We start from the raw sequence: 22,630 nt of genomic DNA on the forward strand, positions 1-22,630 counted from the left end.
TACAAAATAACAATACTGTTTAACTTATTTGATTGCCTGAGAAATGTTTTAAGCCTTTTTTGACCTTTTTGACAAAATAATAAAATTCATTGATATAAAATATATGTATCAGACTTCATTTCAATTCTTATACACCTGTTTTAGCATAATCACAAACCAATCATTCTGTAGCGTTTTAAATATTTAACAATTTGGATAGTTAAACACAAACTCGTTGTGATTAAAATACTCACTTCTCGTGAGTCATAAAACATATTATCTAACGATATATTTATTAAAATATTGATTTTTAAAATATGTATATATATATTGTGTTTTACATTATTAAAACAAAATTAACAAAAAGACAACGAAACGAAAAACAGCTTCTCCTTTTTCTACAATGCATCACTATATTTGATAAGTCACTGTACACATTCATAATGCTAGCTCTACAGTACTTAAGAGATCAAGTTTATATAATTGAGATGTTCTTCATGTAAACTAATATCCTTAAGAACATTATGAAGACTGTATGGAAAAGCTGTTAAAAAGGCAGCGTATTAAAACATCGGATTAAGAACCGTTACGACAAATGTGTGCGCACTCTCACTAAATATCGAATATGTTCTCGTCACAATGGTCATAGCAACCAACTTCTGTACACGCATATAACACTACTTTGTGGGTTACCGGAATTTAAAACATCTTATGGATTGTAAACTTTTTTTCTTTATTTCAAATAGTGGGAACTTTGTTCTGTGGTAAATGGTAAGAAATAAGTGGTATTACTTTTTGATCAAATGACTGTTATTGGATTTTTATGTTTTGTTTAGGTAAGTTCTTAGTTTTCTAAAAATGGTATATGTTATGCTATTCCTATCAGTAAACATAAAAAGAAATGAAATTAATAATGTTTTACATTACACTGTATAACAACCGTTTAATTATTTATTTTGCAATTATAATCATATATGTTTAATAAGGATATAACAAAAGAAAAGTTTCGTGTGGCAGGTATTTTATTCAGTACATTGCTTGTTGTTTGATGTAATATAAAAGTAAGTTTGAATGCAATGTAATTTTTAAAGTTAATTGGATATTCAAATTAATTTTATTTTGTTATCTTCAGTTTTGCTACTTGACTATGAAATAATAATGCTAAAAACATTATAATTTTGAAATACTATTGGAAGGAAGTGTTAATAGATCATGAGCATCAGGTCTTTATTTTGCGCAATCACATTTTTTCTCCTTTTTCAAACACATTAATAACGCCAAAACTGTCCTTTTCCTCGAGAATGTGTGTACTGTTAAAGTGCACATTGTAATAAAACAATCGTTATTTTAAATGTGCACTGGCAAGTTATTGCGCGGTCAAATAATTTTCATTCATAAATCAAGAAAACAACATGCTGTAGCAGGGAAAATGAAAAGTGAGAAAATATTAATAAACTGCCTGTAATGTTTCTTGATTTGTAGATTTAATGTCTTTTAGATGAGACTTATGGGATCAGATCAAAAGTTTGCCATTACAGTACGCTTTAATGCGCTGTATTTTGAATACTTTAATTAAAATATGTAAATGAAGAAGAACAGGAATCGAGGGGACTTAAAAGCTACGCTAATGTTATTAGTTAAGATAGATCAATTTTACATAAGAAAATGAGAATTTATTTTGATTTGTAAATTAATTTCATAAACATGTAGATTCGAGAACTAACAAAGATGGTTTTTAAATGCTCTTAACAGTGATGATAAACAATAAACATGTTGAATTTCAATACCTTAATGATACAATTTTGCATACTTTTTCAAATATCGGCGTTTCTCTTTGAAAAGCGAACAGGCAATGATTTGTTGCAGTTTAATTTACTTTCGTTCTTTGTTTTTTCCTATGCTTTTGCAAATCTTTATCAGGTTACTATCTTTTGTTTAATTACCCTAAAACGGCTTATTTAAATAGACAAAAAGGTCAACCTCACGGCAATTTAAGTAAGTAACATTCAAATGAAATATTAACTTACATTCTGAAACAATACAGACATTTTGTAAAGTTCCGATGGAAATGTATAACTTATTTCGAATGATTCCAGAATATAAGTATGTTGTACAACGAAATGAAGCTTCAAATTCACACAACTCTTAAAAACCTTGAAAAACATAGCATACGGGTTTGTTGTGCCTTTGGATTGATCCAGCATTACTTCATAAGTACTGCATTTTAAACGCTAAAATGTTGTTGAAATATTTTTGTATTAACATTCATAATTGGTTAGTACAATTGTGTTATTTCAATAATCTTATGGACTACTCTCGAGAATGTCTCTATTATTTTAATAATTGAAATAAAATAAAACGACTATGAGTAACATTTTCATATTTAATTTTGTTATATGTATATGACTCACACATGACCGCTTCAACAATGTTATTGCAAACAATAAAGCAATATCGCACTAAATACAATTCAAGGTTGGATTGTTTTGGCCGCTCAAATTTGACAGGGTATCCCGTGTCTAAATAATTCGACCGAGAGGAGATCAGACGTGCTTTATATTACACATTTACTTTTTGCTAAAGTCCCAATACATACAAAAACCCGCAAACAGTATCATACAAACGCAACGCAACGCAATCGCAAAACACAGTGTTCAACAGTCCAAAAGATTACCGCAAATGACATCAAATTGAAGATTCCATCCATCGCTGGGAACCCAAGCGTATAAATAGAACCCAAAACTGACGCCATTGTACGGCAACGCCATACACTGCAACGCAAAAACAGGAATTGCCAAGTACTACGGGCAAAACCAAATAACGCAAACTGCAGTCCAAACACATGGACAAACTGTATGATACTTCCAAAATTAATTTCCTGATTATAGGTCGGCCTACCCTGACGGGTATTCCGTCACGAGCAGTAGAACCATACACAAGGTTTTAAGTTAAAATGACAACAAAACAGAATACAATGTCTTATCTCCTCTCGATCGGAAGAATTTTACGCCACAATAAATTTATCAAAAAATGTATCCCCCAAATTCTTATTGAGAGACTGGTACATTTTAATGATAGAATCTTTGAAGTAATCTAGGAAGAATTCCAAACCAATATCATTGAGATGAACCCCGTCTGCCCGAAAAAATGGAGTTTTAGCATCAATGTCTGGCCTAATTGTGTTACTTTTACCCGATGAATGAACTAATTGACGGCCTATCCTGTTAACTCGTTTGCGTTTATTTTCCATAGCAACCCAACCCCCGTGGCATTATGCCAGGTCTGCATCTGTAATATATATACCCAAATTAGTACCGTTGTAGGCAAGTAAAAAATTTCATCCCGAATAACATCTTTCAAATTTAAAATCGGTAAATCTGCCAAATCATTATCTCCTAAACGAACAATAATAATGGACGGAGGTGAAGAAAATAACACCTGTGATTCAATCGAGTGACAAAAGGACTGCCAACGTATGCCTCGAATACCCCACCAGGCTATTCAGGGTTGCACTTTTCAGCACTTTGGTGAAATAAAATTCCCTGACTTTTCCCTGACTTTTCACTGACCAATTCATGTTTTTCACTGACCAAAATCGTCAAACACATAAACGGCCTCCTGACCTCCCCTATAGACGTCCAATCCTCCCATTATATTTTTGCATGTAAACTTGTATTTATTTTCCAAAATATAAAACATTTACATCAAAGTAATGATTCAAACATTGTGTTCTACTATTCTTAACTATTTCTATTCAAACACAGTGTGACTGTTGGTCAGTGAAACATGTGAAACATATGACATGAAAATCAGAAGAATCATAATATAAGCATCTGTATTAGAAATCACATAAGTCACTCTTTCCTTCCTAGTAGTAACACATAAAACACCAAGACTATAAGAGTAATGCTTGTATGATAAAACTTAAAATTCAAACATCTCTAAACTATAAGAACAATAAACATTTAACACAGTTATTTGAATAAGGCATCATGATAAACTCCACTGATTGTGAAATAGATAAATACAGAATCCCTAAAGAAAGCCCAACACGGCAAAATTGAAAATGTTGCAGGCTCGGTTTGAATGAGCCTGTTCATGGACGGTACTGGAAAGTGCAAGTTACCGTCCACGCCCCCTAGCACCGGCTTAAGCAGAATTCAACATTTAACATGAACTGGTAAAATTTAGAATTTTGAAACATCCGCAGATGTGTTCATATGGCGGTTATCATGGAACCTTCAATGTGACACGGTAGTGCCATTCCATGAAAAACAAGAACATAGGGCTAATTTTGGCATATCATGAAATAATCACTATAAAATTAAAGACTTTGAATGAGTGAAGTAAGTTAGTGTGAAAAAAAGGTAGTGTGAAAAACATAGCATTGCATAATTTAACCAGTTTCCATCATGTTTGCAAGACAAATCCTCTTGTACAATTTCTTAGTGTCAAAGCAAAAAGCAAAGCATATTATGCCAATTAGGTAGTTTGGTATACATGTATACTGACTAAATTTTGTTAGTAATTAAAAGCCCTTCTAGTGGTCATGCACAGAAATAGCTAGACCATTACAGAATACAGTGTCCTGACTAGATATTGCTAGTAAGTAAAAGCACTTCTAGTGATCATGCACAGAAATAGCTGGACCAATACAGAATACAATGAGAGACATGACTGTAACATTAAATTTGTTTCAGTTTCTTCTCTAGATGTTCAGCTGTCTTAATTTCACACTCCATTTCCATTCTCTTTCCATGGGACTTTTCCCGCAGGGCATTAGATTTGACCAGTAACTGCAGATTGATTTTGGTTTCAGCTTGTTTGGCCACTTCATCAGCTTCAACAACCAATTTATCTGCCATCTTCCTCAGACTTGCCGTTTTCTTCTTTGCATCATCCAGTTGCCTTTGAGTTTCTTCCCTTTCTTTGTCTTTCTGCTTCTTTTCATCCTCTACCTTTGTTTCCTGTGCATGAGTCCTGTACCTATGGTAAGCATGCCTACAGCTCTGTAGTAACTCCTTGCTGACACACTCGGAGAGTGGCTTGTCCTGGGATTTGAGGCCATCATAAGCCTGTCTGTACGTAATAAGGGTATGCTCATTCATGTTCCCTTTCAATAGCTCCTTATTGTCAGAGAACCCCTTCTCAACAGATGACTGGCCATGGAACAGAATAAGCATGTCTTTCACCACTGTGAAAAGTTCTTGGTATTACGTATTAGTCAGCTCTGGAGGCAAGGGTTGCAAAGCCTTTCAGTCTTTAGGCTGAATGATGTTCTAAATGTTGAATTCTGCTTAAGCCGGTGCTAGGGGGCGTGGACAGTAACTTGCACTTTCCAGTACCGTCCATGAACAGGCTCAATCAAACCGAGCCTGCAACATTTTCAATTTTGCCGTGTTGGGCTTTCTTTAGGGATTCTGTATTTATCTATTCTAAGGTAAATAATGGGTATTATAATCACTAAGTTAACATATAATGCTTCTTAATATCACAGTTTACTGTTATTTGAATTTAATGCTTAACTGTGAGAGTGATAAAGTCAAACAATAAATGCCTAAAGACTGCCATAGCCAAGAAAGACCTTCAATGTGTATATTTTTCGACCTTTGAAATAATTTTTCCCTGACTTGTCACTGACTTTTCAGGATTTTCATTTTTCACTGACCAAATTTCAAAATTCCCTGACAATTCCCTGACCTTGAAAAAATACCCAATTTCCCTGACTTTTCAAGTCCGCTGGCAACCCTGCTATTGTTAAATCTTTCAATCTCAAGTTAGGCTTTCCTGTGTTTTTTGCCCGCTGTTCAGCCCAGAACGGGATCGAGTCACCCAGGACCCAAACATCTAAATATAAACAAGCATTTGATAGTATTGCGGGCAATACAGTACTCCCCTACCGGTCCCTCAAAAAGTTCTTTAATTGTCATACACTCCTGTGTATTGCCATTTATAATGAATTTGAGGATGAAGTCTGTATTTGAAAATATTGACCACAAAACATAATAAAATAAGTTTGTCTATATCGCAGTTATGTGTTAAGTTTCCATGCTTAGTAAGGAAATTATGTTTATACAACCTTGTCATATTATTACGATGTGGGATTTTGAAGTAAATCCTATAAGGAATGAAGAAGTTGGAGTGAAATACCAGTTTCTCGAAAAAATCTAAGTTCAAGGGGACATAATTCTGGAAATAGTCTTGCTAGAGTATTTACCTTCTCAAATTAATGTTGAGTGATAATAAGAAACATATATATGAAGTTTGAAGTAGATACATTAGGAAATAAAGAAGTTATTTAAAAAAGACAACATTTTTTCCCCTAAAAAATCTAAGTTCAAGGGAGGTAATACTGATATTTTTTGTGCTAGAGTTATAAACCTTGTCACATATGATGTGGTTGATGACCAGAAACTTATATTTAAAGTTTGAAGTAAACACCTTAAGAAATAAAGAACATATAGTGAAAAAGCTGAAAATTTAAATCAGAAATCTTGAAATTCAGGCTATTTGTTGCCATAGCAACCAGAATTTTCAACATAGGAAGAAAAGAAAAAGATGTTCATAATCTCCAGACTGCAATCTACCCATATTTCAAGTTTCATAAAAATATTTTCAGTACTTTTTGAGTTATCACTGGATCCAGTTTATGTGTTAAATTTGCCATATTTTCAGACTATTTGTTGCCATAGCAACCAGAATTTTCAACATAGGAAGAAAAAAAAAGACGTGCATAATCTTCATACTGCCATCTATCCATATATCAAGTTTCATAAAAATATTTTCAGTACTTTTTGCGTTATCGCGGGATCCAGTTTTGTGGACGGACGGACTGACGGACGGACAGACTGACGGACAGACGGACGGAGGGTAAACCTAAAGTCCCCTCCGGTTAAACCGGTAGGGGACTAATAAAAGATTACACAGCGTATGATAGTGGTTGAGAAGAATCAACTTTTAAAGACAAATATAAAGTCAAAACGCTTGAGATGTCCACCTTCCCAGTTTCATTCTTACTGATGAAGGGTAACCTTTGGTAGCTAAGTCTGTGGCTCTGCCTATTCTAAAGCTATGGGAGGTGAAATGTGCGTCAGACAAATTAGACTGATTGACACACTTAGTTAGTACTGCCGAGAACTGCGTTCTAGTTACCGGCGAACCATCAGCGTGACAAAATAGAGGGCCTTTTGAACGAGGCCTGATTGACACAAATTCAAATAGAGCGTTAACAAGGCATAAATGACTAGTTTCTCTAGGTATTTTCAGAAGAACAGGAGTCCCTCTTTGATTTGTTTTAAAATGACGCAATTTAATAACTGCATATTCTTTTTTACCTACAAATGTCAAATCCGATAAACTGAGCACATTTTCAGCTTGCATGCCGGATGACGTAACCAATTCGCTGACGCGAAACAAACCATAATAGGCCAAGGTAAAAAGTGACTCGAATAACTTGTTTTCATAAATATTATAACACACACTCGGTAGTGAATCACACACCGAAACCAAGGTGCGTATTGTTAATGGTGACCGACAATCGTTAGCTATACGATTTCTGCGACAGCCTTCTAATAATTTCTTGACCATAAAAGCATTATTTATGTCATAAAAACCATATAATTTATGGTAATAATTCAGGCCAGCGATATAAGTTGTAATAGTTTTTGGCGATTGGCCTTTCTCAAAACAAAATGCCATAAACAAAATCACGTGATAAATTGGAATAGGCCATTGACTTAGCACGAATGGCACGGAAGTGTCACATTGAAGGTTCCATGATAACCGCCGTATGAACACATCTGCGGATGTTTCTAAATTCAAAATGTTACTACTTCATGTTTAAATGTTGAATTCTGCTTAAGCCGGTGCTAGGGGGCGTGGACGGTAGTTTGCACTTGACAGTACCGTCCATGAACAGGCTCAATCAAACCGAGCCTGCAACATTTTCAATTTTGTCGTGTTGGGCTTTCTTTAGGGATTCTGTATTTATCTATTTTATGATCACATCCGTGTTATTTGTGCCGTGTGGCGGCTGTAAAAAGTCTCCCCGTACATTTAATCAATGATGTTATATTTTCGATCCTTGAAGATCGTTCAGCACGACATTATTGTTGTGCTTGTAGTATTTTTAGTTTCAACTTTTCGGCATTTTCTAGTTGGGTGGTTCCAATATTCCTACTTGAATAATGTTGAATCACCCTTAGGATATGTTGCCTGCTTTTTAAAATTTGTCTTTTGACGTCTTATCTGTGATATGCAGGCTTCATAACCTCTGATCCCCTTTCAAAATTCCATTTTAATTAGTTCCGCCCATTGTTTTCTCGTTTAGGGCACACGCTTTTTATTACTTGGGGACCATACGCCGCTTTTCATGGAATGGCACGGAAGTGTCACATTGAAGGTTCCATGATAACCGCCGTATGAACACATCTGCGGATGTTTCTAAATTCAAAATGTTACTACTTCATGTTTAAATGTTGAATTCTGCTTAAGCCGGTGCTAGGGGGCGTGGACGGTAGTTTGCACTTGACAGTCCATGAACAGGCTCAATCAAACCGAGCCTGCAACATTTTCAATTTTGTCGTGTTGGGCTTTCTTTAGGGATTCTGTATTTATCTATTTTAGCATTTTGTATGATAGTCTAAATTTCTCGAACATATTGACGCTAGTTCGGTAAGTTGATAAGGAGTTTGATGCTAGTCCCAATTGTAGCAGTTGTACAACTCTAGACTGAATGCGTTCCATAGAAACTCTGGAACCTGGCAAGGGTTGAGGTCTGCTTTCGGTGCCAACCCCCTGAATCGAGATAGCTGAAACCGAGACAAAGCATCACAGATATCATTTTGACAGCCAGGGAGATGACTAGCCTTAATTAAAATGTTGAGTCTTAAACAGCGTAATGCTAAAATTCTGACAAGACACATGACTGCCTTTGATTTTGACGTTAACTTATTGAGTATAATTATGTACAACTGCAATATTATCACAATTAAATTTTATTTTTTTGTTCACTAATTTCTCGCCCCAAATGAATAAAATATGAAAAACAAGATCAACAAGGAAAGGCGGCGTTCAATGAACGCAACCCCCATATGACCCCCAATGCGACTAAAATGGGAAAGAGTTCTAGAACAGTAATATCCGTGGTGATACCTAATTCATGCCACCACGTTGGCCATCTTGCATTGCACCAATGACCCTTGAAGTAAAGACCAAAACCTAAACCTATACCCCGGCACTATCTGAAAATAACTGGACATCCTCATTTGAGACCCAAAATCTGTCATGAAAAACGGAAATACCGTTAAATGATTCTAAGAAAAGTAGCCACATAGACAAATCCAATTTTATTTCTTTTTTGATTCTTGATGAGATTTAGTAAGCCCACATATTGAATTGATTAAGCGGCGAATAAATGGCCGACCAATAACTATGGCACGACAGCAAAAATTTAAAGATCCAATTAAAGATTGTATCTCTTTTAATGTTGCTTTTTTATGAGATAAGATATTCTTTATTTTTCCAACAACCTCGGTTATTTTGGTCGTGGGTATTCTCACAACCATTTTGTTTGAATCTAACTCGAGGCCGAGAAAAACGAGGCTCTCCGTGGGCCCCTCGGTCTTATCTTCGGCTAGGGGTAGCCCTAACTCCGACATTGTTTCTCTAAATATTTGTAATGCCCTATTGCAAGAGTCCATCGACGTATCACCTCCCAAAAAATCATCCAAATAGTGAATTAATTTCCCTGATTCAAAGTTAAATGCAATGCAAAATTCTAATGATCTTGAAAATCTTTCAAAGGTTATGCAGCTTACAGATGCTCCAAACGGAAGTGCCTTATCGAAATAAAACTTATCATTATAACGAAAACCAAGCAACTCAAAATCTGAAGGTTTAATAGGTATCAGACGGTAAGCACTTTTAATATCGGATTTAAATAGTTTGCAGTGCTGACCTAGATCTTGAATCATTTTGATTGCCTGATCGAAACTGGTGTATTGAACCGTGCACAAGGCCGGATCAATATAATCATTGATTGATTCGCCCGGCGGATATGACAGATGATGAATCATTCTGAACTCCACGGGGGTTTTCTTCGGGACCAGACCAATCGGGGGATACAATTAAGTTTGGTAGTGGACGCTCATTGAATGGTCCAGCTACGTGGCCAGCTATAATTTCTTTATTAATTTGACTGTTTATTATTTCCGGATTTAACAGAGTAGAACGCAGATTATTGGAATCACATGCAACACGGGGACCGGAATACTGTAGTGGAAATTCTGGAAACAAAGTGATCCCTCGGAAGTATCAATCACAACAAAATAACATAAGAATTGCAGACTCGGTTTGATAAAGTCTGTACATGAAGGATAATGAATAGGTGCAACATCCCTCACGCCCCCTAGCACCGGCTTGAGCGGTACTCAATTCTCAACATTTTATAATGTTGGCATCAATGATCCCGAAGGACCAGAAAATATAACAACACTGAAGTGAAGTACGGGGCAACTTTTTACGGCTGCCACACGGCACTTGACACCTGCTGTTGTGAAGTACAAAATTCTGGAAACAAAGCCATTCTTAAAACCATCATATAAAAACTAAAAACTCTGCTTCAATTTCATTACAAAATTGTAAATAATATTGCATGGCCGAAAGTTTAATTGGTGATTTCGCAATATTATGAAATATCTGGATTTGACTGTTTTTCTGATGTACAACAATGATTCATCGATTTACTTGTTTGACTGCCCTCTATTGTAACCTCTCCCTCTTGAATCGGACTGAGACCCCCTTCCTCGAAAATTACGTTAAAAAGGTGGTGTACGGCTAATTTGAAGAGAAACAGTTTATCTCAGGATGGGGCGCATTACACTTCGCGCATAAGTGGGGAAATTTGCAGTTTTGCCACGTGCATCTACCATTATAAAAATCAAGACACGTGTACTTAAATTTTGAAACGTTTTGGGCTTGATCAGGCTGTCTAACTTGCATACACCGCCACCATAGGTCATTGTTGATTTTAGACCATGGTGAAGGTGTAACAGCCTGGCGTAAGCGAAACTGCTCATCATAAGTTTTCCAGGCTGACCCGCCTTGCGCATAGCGCATTCTCTTATATTGTGCATATAATGTAGCAGTTCATTAACTTTGTCTGAATGATTTGACAGGTATATGGAGGCATATATGAAATGCGTTTGTCCATTTTTCGATATCATAAATCTGATCTTTACACTCCTTTGGAGCAGAAACCAATTGTAAATCGGAATTAACCGTAACAATACCGCCCCTAAAAAATTCGGATAGCTCAATTGCACCCTTAAGCAACAACGCAAAATTAACGTACTCGCCTCTACAGATTTGCTGTTGAGAACTGTAGGGATATGACCCGCAAAGTCATCGTCTGCTAGGCGAACAGACGTTGCTGAGCATACATTAGCTGGTGTAACATTTGTCAGCGGCCTAGAATGAACATTTGCATTATTAGTGGTTGTGTCGGACCCCAGAGAATGATCATTATTTACACGTGTTGGTAAATCTTTATTTCAAATAATATCCGATGCACTCAAAATTCGCTCGAAGTCGATAACATTGGACTTACCCGCTTCAGTCTCTAGAAGCCTGACATCCACCATGTCGTCCAATTCGTCGGCTTGGCGCTTCTGACCCCTTGATTGTCTGGCATCGACGCGCGGGTTAACCTGCACGTGCTCTTGACTCTGCTGGGGCTGGGCGCTACCCCAAGCATTTACTTCTCTACCTGCACGACGTGGAGCTGAATTTTCTTGACATTCGACGGTCCCTCTTGCATTTCTCTGCAAACGACGCTCCCCTAGAGGAATTTCAGGTACTGAAGCTGCCTGTCTTTTCTCGCTGCGTCGCATAGCCATTTCTCTTCTCGAAGGTTGAATCCTTCGGCGTGTACGACCTCGTTGCATGGCAAATAAATTTCAGCTTAATCTAATTGAGTGTGTTATAGCTTCGTCGTCAAACAATAACTGAGAAAGTTGCACGAGAAACTCGGGCTTTTATATTATTAACAGCTAACTCTTTAAACCCGGCCCTATATAGAAATGGTAAGATAGACACGGTAACCAGTGTAATGTAGCTGAGGTTTGTCGATTGCCACGTAATGATAGCTTTAAACAAGGTAGCAGACGATTATTTCGCTAAAATAAATGGTATTATTTGAATTCTAAAATAGAAGTTGTATGTAATAAAAGAAAAAAATGATCGAGAATAAGATATTATGCTACTATTTTAAGTTATTAGCTTTTATCGTATTGTAATGATTTTGTGCATGTGCCATTTGCTCTTAAGGATATAAACAAAAGACTCATACAGGTATTTTGGAAGTATTCCGTCACAAAATTCAAACAATAAATTAGCGAATATCTACCTTAAGTTTATACACTTTAAAACATGTCGCGTGTTTTACATTTTGTCTTTTGTTAGCAGGTTTCGATCCTTTCCATAATTTTGTTTTATTTTATTAGCGCACACATACACTTTTAAAGCTTTTCATGGAAAAGCATGGAGATTCCTAGTCGGAGTAATTAAGTTAAGTTATTTTATTTCAAACATCTTGTTTTTCACTATCCGCCATGGTCTTTTGATTTATACATATAAGGGAACTATTCAGCTACCTTACGGAATCTTCATAGTACTACCAGATGCCCACTGCGGCCTGATGAAAATGTTGGGGAACCTTTGGTTTTCACTAACGGTAAAGCTGGGTAGATGCTGAAAGGCCAAAACTATGTTTGTGCGACTTTAAGCCGGTATTAGAGGGCGTGGCCGGTAGCTTGCACTTTCCAGTACCGTCTATATACAGGCTCAGCCAAACCAAGCATGCAATATTTTCATTTCTGCCGTCTTTATCTTTCGTTCGAGATTCCTTTTTCTATATTAAATTCAATAAACAAAAAAAATATTGAATGGCAGGAAACTAATACAGTGTTTCCATGATCACCAACGTATGAACACATCTGTTTCATTTTCTAAATAACACAAAAGTAGCAGAAGGCTATTGTATATACTAAATGGTGTAACTGATACCACTTGATTTGCCTTATCAGTGGAAGCCTTCAAACCTATTACATTAGATGTTTTATTCCCTCTAGAACTAGAACGGCATTTTTTTCTAATAGAATCCGCTAATATTGGTACATGAATCTTTCTTTGAACGAAAAGTTATTTGGATGTCAAGGGTTTTTTAAGAAAACAATTTTAACCTCCAATTTACTTTATGTTGGGAGCAATGAATCATATTTTGATCATGAGTATGCACTTATTCCCATTTAATCGTATTTGTTGTCGGGAAACAATTGCATTGCATTACTGTGAATTTCTTTCTTTTATTTTGGAATGCGAATATCAAAAGGTTTGTTTCGAAACGATTAACATTAAATTAAAAGGAACGTACATACCATCGTCATTGTTTATGTTTGTTCAAAATGTTTTTGAAAATTTTTAGATATAAAAGCAATTAATGATATATGATTGATGTCATGTTGAAAAAATAAAGACCTATAGGACTGTAATAAATTGCTTCTATTAGGAAAAAAAATGATTTCATACTATATTTGTATAAGTTTATGTATAGTTAATCAATGGGCTGGTGTTCTTTTTATATATAAGTGACTGTAAATTTCTGTTGAGTCTTAACCATTTCAATTTAATGTGTGACATATGATCATGATCTTAAACGGGAGAGCATACATTTCTCCATTATGAATCGACGTCAATTTTAAAAATGATACTTCTTAGAAATAATAAACGTGTTGCCCTCTTATACATACACGGATTAGTAATGAATAAAATACTGACTTTACAAAATAAAAACCGCTATTAATAAATGCCTGTACTTATTGGAGTACATAATACAAGTCAACAAACTGATTTGATGGCGACGCATTTGGAAACAACAAACATACGACTTTTCAAGCACTTTCCACAGCAATACTAGAACATCTTAAAGTATCTTTTGTACTATTAGGAGCCACGTCCATTCTTAACTGTACTCTCTAACAAGTATTGGACATATCCTCACACTAATACATTAGCAAAGCAACTTCTATACTCAAAGACAAACATAACACCAAGTTTTGACAGAGTACAAGGAATATTTGCAAAAAGGGCAATAAAGTGTTATCGACGATATGTGCTTACAGTGTTAGTTATATAAGTAACGTTTGCCTTGATAAACTGTTTTTCCTTTTACAGGTATTGATGAGGAATGTGTGGAATTAATACTATTTCTAATCAAATGACTGTTGTCGGATTTTTATCTTTGTATAGGTAAGCGATATTAAAGAAAAGATTTTGCTTAAACATGTCTAATATTTTTAAAACATTAAAGGTAATATTTTTATCAATGTAAGGTACATATATTTGACCATAGGTATCATAACAGAAGTCTGCAAATGTTATTATTTATTGCTATTGAGAAGCTCAAGTTTTGTCTAACAAACGATATTATTGGTGCTTAGATTTTTATATTACATTATTTTTAGAACTATTGTTCGATACATTATGATATAAAAAGTAATGCCTTTGTAATTTTTGCCTGAACATTTCTTGTATTAACACATTGCAACTGATATTGTCAATTATCTGCATTTAAATGGGGTTTTTATCTATTAATTTATCCATTCTTTCTAACTCAAAATGATTCAATTCAATGTACAAAACTTAATTCGTAAAAAATATCAAATTATTTATCTGTTGATCTTTATATATCATTTAATTAACAAAATTATTTATCACGCTCAATTTGTCGGACATTTACAGTTAAACATGTCGTAAATCATTCTCACGAAATTGCAAACTATAAACTGTTATTAAAAACTATTTCGGGTTTATCTTGTGCAAAAGTGAGTTATTTTTGTTTGTTAATAAATTGTAAAACAAAGTGTAGTTACTGCTACATGTATCTGTTTGACTGTTATTTGCGTCTTACTTTTTCACAGATGAAAATTTGCTTGACAACATTTTATCTCACCACATATCAATGAATCTAAAATATGCGGAAATATGTACATGTTAATATGTACTAAAACTATCATAGTTAAAATTGTGTTTTGCAATTATTTGTCATAGCGACATCTTTTTTACGATTCTTTTCTCTATAAACCACTGCTTTTTTCATACATAAATGATAAAAGCTGCTCGTTATTAAATAGAATATAAGACATCAGAAAACATAACTATTCAAAATGACTTGCTGCTTAAAATTCTTTTGCAGTTTTGCAATTGCAGTTTTGAAATAACTTTGTGCGATTTTTTTTATCTGAATTTTCAATCAGTCTGCCGTATAACGCAGAAATAGTAATAAAAAGCTGCATAAAATATTTCTGTTGAAATATGAACATGAAAAAGAAAACAAAATGATATGTTTATGATCTAAAATGTGAAGGGTTACTCGTTATAAATGATTACAAACTGGTTTTGTCAATGGATTTAATTTTCTTTAAGACATTTCTCCGCGAAATACCATGATGATGTCACATACATTTTGTGCTAGTTTGTTTTGATTCTTTTAACACGCAGTAATTGTAATTATTCATCAAGACCTGCCATGACTGTAAAAAAAATGGCGTAATAACAAGATTTAAAAGAAAATCTTTAATCAGGATTGGAGATCAATGTGACATTTTGTTATTTTGCTGAAAAATTAAGAGAAAATTGCTAAATCCCTTATAGTGATACAAAAGTTAAGAAAAACAACAACTGTTACATCAATATCTACAATTTCATGTAAATCTAAACGAAATTAGTATGATAGTAAGGACTTTGAAATTAATTAAACATTGGCATACACATATCTTATTACAGTCCGATTACCATAACAAATATAATTATCTTTATATAGTTGAATTTTTACGTAATTCATAACAAATGTATTTTAATATTACTTCATCCATTGGCCAACTATGTATTATGACAAATTAGATTTTGTAGCACAAACTATTCAACTATTTTTTATGTCAAATTGCTAAATATTAAAAAGAGACAATTTAGAGTATATCTCTTTTAAATAATGAAATATTGTTAACGCCTTTGTCGACTTATTAAGATATCCTCCTTAGGAACTATGAATGTCCAATAGCAGCACAATACTTAGACCTAAAGAACTTTTTTACCAGTTTGATAAATAAATCAGATTTGAAGCAAAGATTATATCTTGTTCTCAAATATATTGATGAGGAATCGGAAATATCTGTTTAATATTCTATTTTCTCATAGCAGTTTCGTTGAATGATTGATTTTATTATCATAAGCTGGCATTCGAATATGTTAGCTTTGATTTATGAGTTTCCATTTGTTATTTTTTGACATATGTATGCAGTCAAGTTCCGGAAAGAATGAGATAGATTACTCATCTTTATATCAAGCAGTTCCCTTATTAAAATTTCATGGTATCAGATAAATATTTGTAGAGTATTTGTAGATGAATGCATTAGATAATCACGTGACTCGATTTGCAATTTGTAAGCAGGAAAAAAGTACTTTGAGGCTACTGAATAAATTTTGGTAAACTTTAAAAAAGGGATATTCTTGAAAAGAAATTAAATGTAAGAAATTAAATTCCTCATTTTTCAGTGCCAGTTATGCAATAACCGATACAAGTAATATCACAGAAATGGAACTTATTACCGTAGCCCTTGAAGAGATGTTGAATAATTATGACAAGAGGATACGGCCTGGATATGGAGGTATCACTTACTAAATATTTAAACAATTCAGATAAATGTGTTTCAATGTTTATAAAAAAGCATTAGGAAATAAAAAGGTAATCATTGGGTCTCTCTAAATGATGTTTTGAATCATAATTCTCAAAGAATAAGTATTGTTTTTTGACAAAGTCATAAAACATTTGCTCATTAAAGACTCGTTGCATCTCAACAGAATTTGTACGTATTCCAAGTATATTATTTTCTTTATTCACTTAAATATTTGACATATTCATAATTATTATATCCACTTATCACTGTTTACATTCAGGTGAACCAGTCGACGTGCAGTTAAATCTTAATATACGATCGCTAGGGCCTATATCAGAAATGGACATGGTAAGACCAAAATCCATTAACCAATATTTATGCTATGAGCATATGAGCTGATAATGTATAATTCCATCAAAATATTGTTCATTTATGTGAATAATTTCATCTGATATAGACTTTAAGATATTGAATATAGCTTATATAATAATATGACTGACGTATCTTGGCAGTCGAGTCAGAAATCTAGGTATAGATACTTCTTTAGACGACATGATAGGTTTTGTTAAAATAGTTTATAGCATGGAACACTAAAAGCTTCTTATACAGTTTATTTTCAGAAATTCTGTAGTCTTTAAGTATACAGTTCAAAGATAGCCGTTCATTTAGTTTAAGAACAATGTTGTGTTGTTTCTGCTTTATTTTACAGGCCTTCACAATGGACTGTTACTTCCGCCAAGTATGGACTGATCCAAGATTGGCAATGGGAAGTTCCTATAGCAACAATTCTAAATCTGATGAATTTATTCAATTAAGCATTAAGGTATTATAATAATGATATCTGTAACATGCAATTTGTTTTTAATAATATATTTCAAATTATGTTAAATTTAAAGTAAAATATAAAAGCATCTGTCTAAATGAACTTAAATCATTTCATAACATCATAAGTAAAAAGACGCACCTACAAACTTTTCAGTTAAACAAATCTATTACTTTGTTCAACGAAAAATGTCTTTAAGAAAATGACTTGTCATTTCAAAATTAGATTTTAGAAAGAATTTGGTACCCAGACACCGTATTTTATAATGGAATGAAATCCTATCTTCACACCATTACTACTCCAAACCGATTCATCAGGATATACAGAGATGGCAAAATTTTGTTTTCACAACGGTAAGCAAGATATAGGTTTATATTTTACCTTTGGTTAATATCTTGAAATAATGTGTTATTTTGTAAAAACAATGTTTTAATTATTAGTTGCATTGAGATGACATATACCAGGGCTGTCCAAAACGTTCGTGACAAATTTTATAGCCAACAAATTAATGTATCATTTGAATTAAAAATGATTAGTATTACTGTATGGGGGTTGTAAAGGCATAATATGTTTTTTAACAGGCAGTACTATTGATACGGATCAAAATAAGAATATATGAACATATATTAAAACTTTTCGAGTCTTTTTTTCAATAAAATCATCAAATATATAATCATTTATAAACTAACGAAGTCAAAATAGTACTGTTTCTTATACTCCATGTTAGATTTGCAACCTTAAATTACTGCTTAGTTACGGTAAACCGTTCGCTAAAAATAAGCTTACATTAAATATTTCTTAACAATCGGCAATAAAAATGGAAAAAATTTGCCCGATTTGCTGTTTTTAATGTGTAAATGAAAAAAGTACCAATTCATAAAAAATCGATAGATAAAAGAGAGCCAAATTGAGCGTATATAATCTTCGGTTAACATAACTATTTATGCTATCATGTTTACAGAATCATCTTTTCAGATTAACCGTTAGAGCAAATTGCAAAATGGAGCTTAGAAAATACCCGCTTGATGAACAGAACTGTCCATTACATATAGGGAGCTGTAAGTATATTTATATATACATTTTGTATAATTCTTTCTTTAAATTGAAGTATTACAATACTTAGAATACCCGTGAAAGATTATAATAGGTTATAATAAGGTGGCATTTTATCATGCAATTTATCTGGTGAAAAACAAAATGCTTGATAATATAGGATACATGTATAATTTATTATTTAATGCATCTTATCGCCTATGCTATTTTTATTCATATCTTGAAATATTTCGTAGAATGTCAGTTATGTAAAAGCTTTTAGATTTATTAAAGTTGCTAATGTATTTGATAAGCTCTTCCCCTATAAAATGCATGTTCCTTTGAATTCTTTATACTTCTTTCTTGTAGTTGCATATTCAACAAAAGATGTAACGTATTTATGGCGCCATGAAAACCCAGTGGAAATGCCAAAGGATATGAGACTGTCGCAATTTGATCTCCTAGAAACCCCTTTCAATTATACGTCTGTGAATTTCTTTAAAGGTGGTAAGTGATTGTTTGGCATGATATAAGTTTATCGTTCTTATGATGAATTTTACAAACTCTCCGAAAGACATATTCTATATTAAAGAATATATTATTTTCATACCATAAAACGTTATGTCTCATTTGAACTATTACCGACTTCATGAAATCATGAAAATAATTCCATATCATCTTTTCTTTCAGCATGGCATACAGTACTTTCAGTAGATTTTCGATTAAGTCGTCACCTTGGGTATTTTTTAATCAATGTTTACGTTCCGTGCTGTTTGCTTGTTATATTATCCTGGGTTGCCTTTTGGATCAACAGAGAAGCCACAGCCGATAGGATAGCTCTTGGTAATTACAAACTTCAATTATCTGATTCAACAATTCCTGTCAGCTAAATTGATATGTCCAAAGAGACACATGGTAGCAATTTATTGAAACGGATCCATTGAGGATACAAGTGACTTTGATAAAGTGACATGATTGGTATCTATTGTAATGTGTAAGAATTAGGTTTTGGTCATTAAGAATATTCATGTTGTTTGAAAAACGACACTTTGTTAAGTATACACTTTTCTTCATCTCAGTAGGGTTTGGTCAGTAAATAGTTTTATTCCTCAACATAGAAATCAACAAGCGAATTCGTTGAGTTCATATCGACCGCTGTATTACACCAGTCACGTTATTTGAAATTCTTAGTAATATGTTCCAAGATTCTATACCAACAAAATGAGTACCAAGCAGAAAGGCACTCCTTTGATATATAATATAATCAAAGCGTTATTTTGTCATTATTTAAGGTCATTATAAAATGCTGTTAATAAAGAGAGAATTAATTTTGGTTCAGACAAAATTAAAAATGAATATGATAAATTGTGCAATATCTTGTAAAAAATGATTATTGCAATAACTCCGTATTAATGTAAAACATACGATTCTTTCGCAGTGAAATTTCCTTTCATGAGATTTATGTAATAATGCCGATTCAAGTTGATATCTCTTGTTCAGAACAAAACTTTAAACATAAACGTGCATAATTTCAAAGGGCAACACAATAGAGAATCCCTAAAGAACGGCAAAATGGAAAATGTTATGTTTCAGGCTCAGTTTGATTGAGACTGTGCTGGAAATTGCAAGCTTTTTAAGTAATGCCTATACAGAAATTACAAAGGGCAACAATATCAAAATTACGCAGCAGGAGATTATTGTACTGATGAACAACACTTTCCTCAATCTGTGAAGTTATATGTTACTTACAAGGCGCATAAAATACCTTTTAAGCTTGTTCCGATTAGTGTTAACTTTTCAACTTTTAATACCGCGTTTATTATTTCAGAGTAATTATAAAATTTAAATGAATATCAAATGTCATCGAAGAACGAAATTTATAGCCAAAGTAAATTTTGGTATGTAAAATTTATTGAAAGTCCCTGTATTCTAAGTATATGTCAATGTGAACATTTTGTTCAAATTATTATTTAAAAAATGATCAAATGGTGTTTTAATAAATTACTATTCTCATTTGCAAGACAGATGTATGGGTAAAAATGAAATTGAACATTCAACATTCAATGTGCTGAAATATTCTTTTGTAGGTACAATGACTGTGTTAACTATGACATTTCTGGGCCTAGAGTCGCGTAGTGATTTGCCTAGGGTGTCCTATACAACAGCCTTAGACATTTATATAGCCATGGCCTTTTTCTTTGTTCTGGCAACAATGGTTCAATTTGCTGCTGTGCATAATTATACAAAGCATGGATATGGTGAGCCACTTCCACAACCTCCAGAAGGTCACGTGACTGGTGACGAGGACGAAGAGGAACGGGAAAACTTGGTTTGTGATTTGTTTTTAGTTTCTAAAATCGATTTATATGACTTATATAAAGTTGATTGTCTTCCTATTTGATTATTATTTATCGTTGTAAGTTTGAAAGAAAAATATCATTAATTACCTACAAAGTAAATAAGCCTACGAAAGCAATTTCATCAGATCTAAAAAAAAAAAAGACAACCAAGGTAAGGTAGCGTTGCATCAATATTGATTTTTTTCTACGTTTTCAGCTTCCTGCAAGAAGGCCGGGGGCACGAACAGCTCGATTAAAACGCCAACGTGCTCATCGAGGACATTCACATGCAAACGGAGGACACCATTTTTCCCGTGCGTCAATGAAAAGAGCCGCCTCAAAAGTATGGAGAAGTTTAACAAGACTTTCTAAGAAAAAGGAACCAGAGGACCAAAGAAATAGTGTTAGCAAAATAGATAGAGCTGCAAGGATATTATTTCCATTGGCTTTTTTATTATTTAACGTACTTTATTGTCTAATATACTACTCATTATAGCGATAAAGTATCATGTAAGTCTTATTTAAATTAAGTTTTGACGAGAATCAATTTGTGAAATAAAAATTAATTAATGTATCAGTTAACAATGAATTATGATTCTCAAAATGTCAAAAGTGTATACATACAATAAGCTTTGTGCAGTCGTGCTAGTTATAAGATGAATGTTTCATATCAAATCAGAGTTCTATGACAATTCTCACCAAAAACAAAAACACACGCAGAAAATAATAAGAACACCCTTAATATGATATTATATTTATATTGCAGCTGTCCTTTTATTATTTCAAAAAAAATCAGTTATTTTTATAAATTATTACAATAAAAAACAATAAAAACAATAACAAAGATTGTAGACAAAATATTCGCGTAAACCAAATGTGCAGTCAATGTTCTGAACTGACGTCATTTTGAAATGATAAATAATTAAAAATAAGAGCAGTATCCAATTATATTCTGGGATTTGCACAGCATTTCGTCTCTTTACACCTCTGATGAATTTGGAATAGTGTGCAAAGGTGTTAATAAAAAGCGAATACAAGGAGAATATATATTCCAAAGATTACTAGCTACATGCAGAGAAAAATTCGTTATGCAGAGGAAGATAATAAATATGCAACTGTATCTTTTATAACATTGTTGAAATTCCTTTCTGTACATCTCTAATTGCTTATTTCAGCGTTATAGTTGTTAGTTTTAAGATTGTTTTCAATACATAGTTATGTCTAAAAACGTTTGAATAAATGGTGCTTCTTTCTGAATGGACTTTGATTATCTATAATCTTAATTGAAATCGATTAAAATTATCTTCTGATGATTTGATATTCCTAGACTTTCAGTTGCTTGAATCTTTATGTGCTAAAATGTTGTTGTATGTAACAACTGCTTCCAATAGGTAAAATGTACCTAAAGTATATCAATAAGTTAACGTCATGTGTTCATAAACATAAAAAATAGTAATAATTCTACATATTCTTGTCACTATAAGTCTGACTTTTACCTTAATAACCTGTCATTGTTTTACAAAATGAAATTTCACAATTGCAATGAAAATCTAGGAAGATGTTTATTTGTTTCCGTTGAGTTTTGTCACACTGCTTTGTTAATGGTCCTTTGGTAACTTTCCATTTTTCCTGGTGAAGGAAGACATCAGGTGACCCTCCGCGCGTAACAATATATAGCAAATTGTACGTGAAAAGTCATAACTACAGAAAGTTCTTGAAATTGC

At 33.4% G+C, this 22,630-nt stretch overlaps 1 protein-coding gene across 1 annotated transcript; it reads left to right on the forward strand.

Moving 5' to 3' along the window:
• Positions 1 to 668: 668 nt before the first annotated feature.
• On the forward strand, positions 669 to 22,157 carry LOC132722093 (gamma-aminobutyric acid receptor alpha-like). The gene is made up of 11 exons (XM_060706520.1): positions 669 to 815; positions 14,212 to 14,286; positions 16,591 to 16,703; positions 16,993 to 17,060; positions 17,422 to 17,535; positions 17,761 to 17,888; positions 18,511 to 18,593; positions 18,937 to 19,074; positions 19,258 to 19,410; positions 20,655 to 20,896; positions 21,124 to 22,157. Exons 2-11 carry the CDS (start codon positions 14,225 to 14,227, stop codon positions 21,400 to 21,402), a joined length of 1,380 nt encoding a protein of 459 aa, XP_060562503.1. The 5' UTR covers positions 669 to 815; positions 14,212 to 14,224; the 3' UTR covers positions 21,403 to 22,157.
• The last annotated feature ends 473 nt before the right edge of the window (positions 22,158 to 22,630 follow it).

The sequence above is a fragment of the Ruditapes philippinarum genome, unplaced genomic scaffold, assembly GCF_026571515.1.
Source record: "Ruditapes philippinarum isolate M1 unplaced genomic scaffold, ASM2657151v2 ctg4421_1_1_1_1, whole genome shotgun sequence".
Taxonomy (NCBI): domain Eukaryota; kingdom Metazoa; phylum Mollusca; class Bivalvia; order Venerida; family Veneridae; genus Ruditapes; species Ruditapes philippinarum.

Coding starts and splice junctions, on each gene's coding strand:
- LOC132722093 (XM_060706520.1), top strand. CDS start 14,225: ATGTGTGGAATTAATACTATTTCTAATCAAATGACTGTTGTCGGATTT. Junction 16,704..16,992: donor GATACGGCCTGGATATGGAG/GTATCACTTACT, acceptor GTTTACATTCAG/GTGAACCAGTCGACGTGCAG. Junction 17,889..18,510: donor AAAATTTTGTTTTCACAACG/GTAAGCAAGATA, acceptor TCATCTTTTCAG/ATTAACCGTTAGAGCAAATT.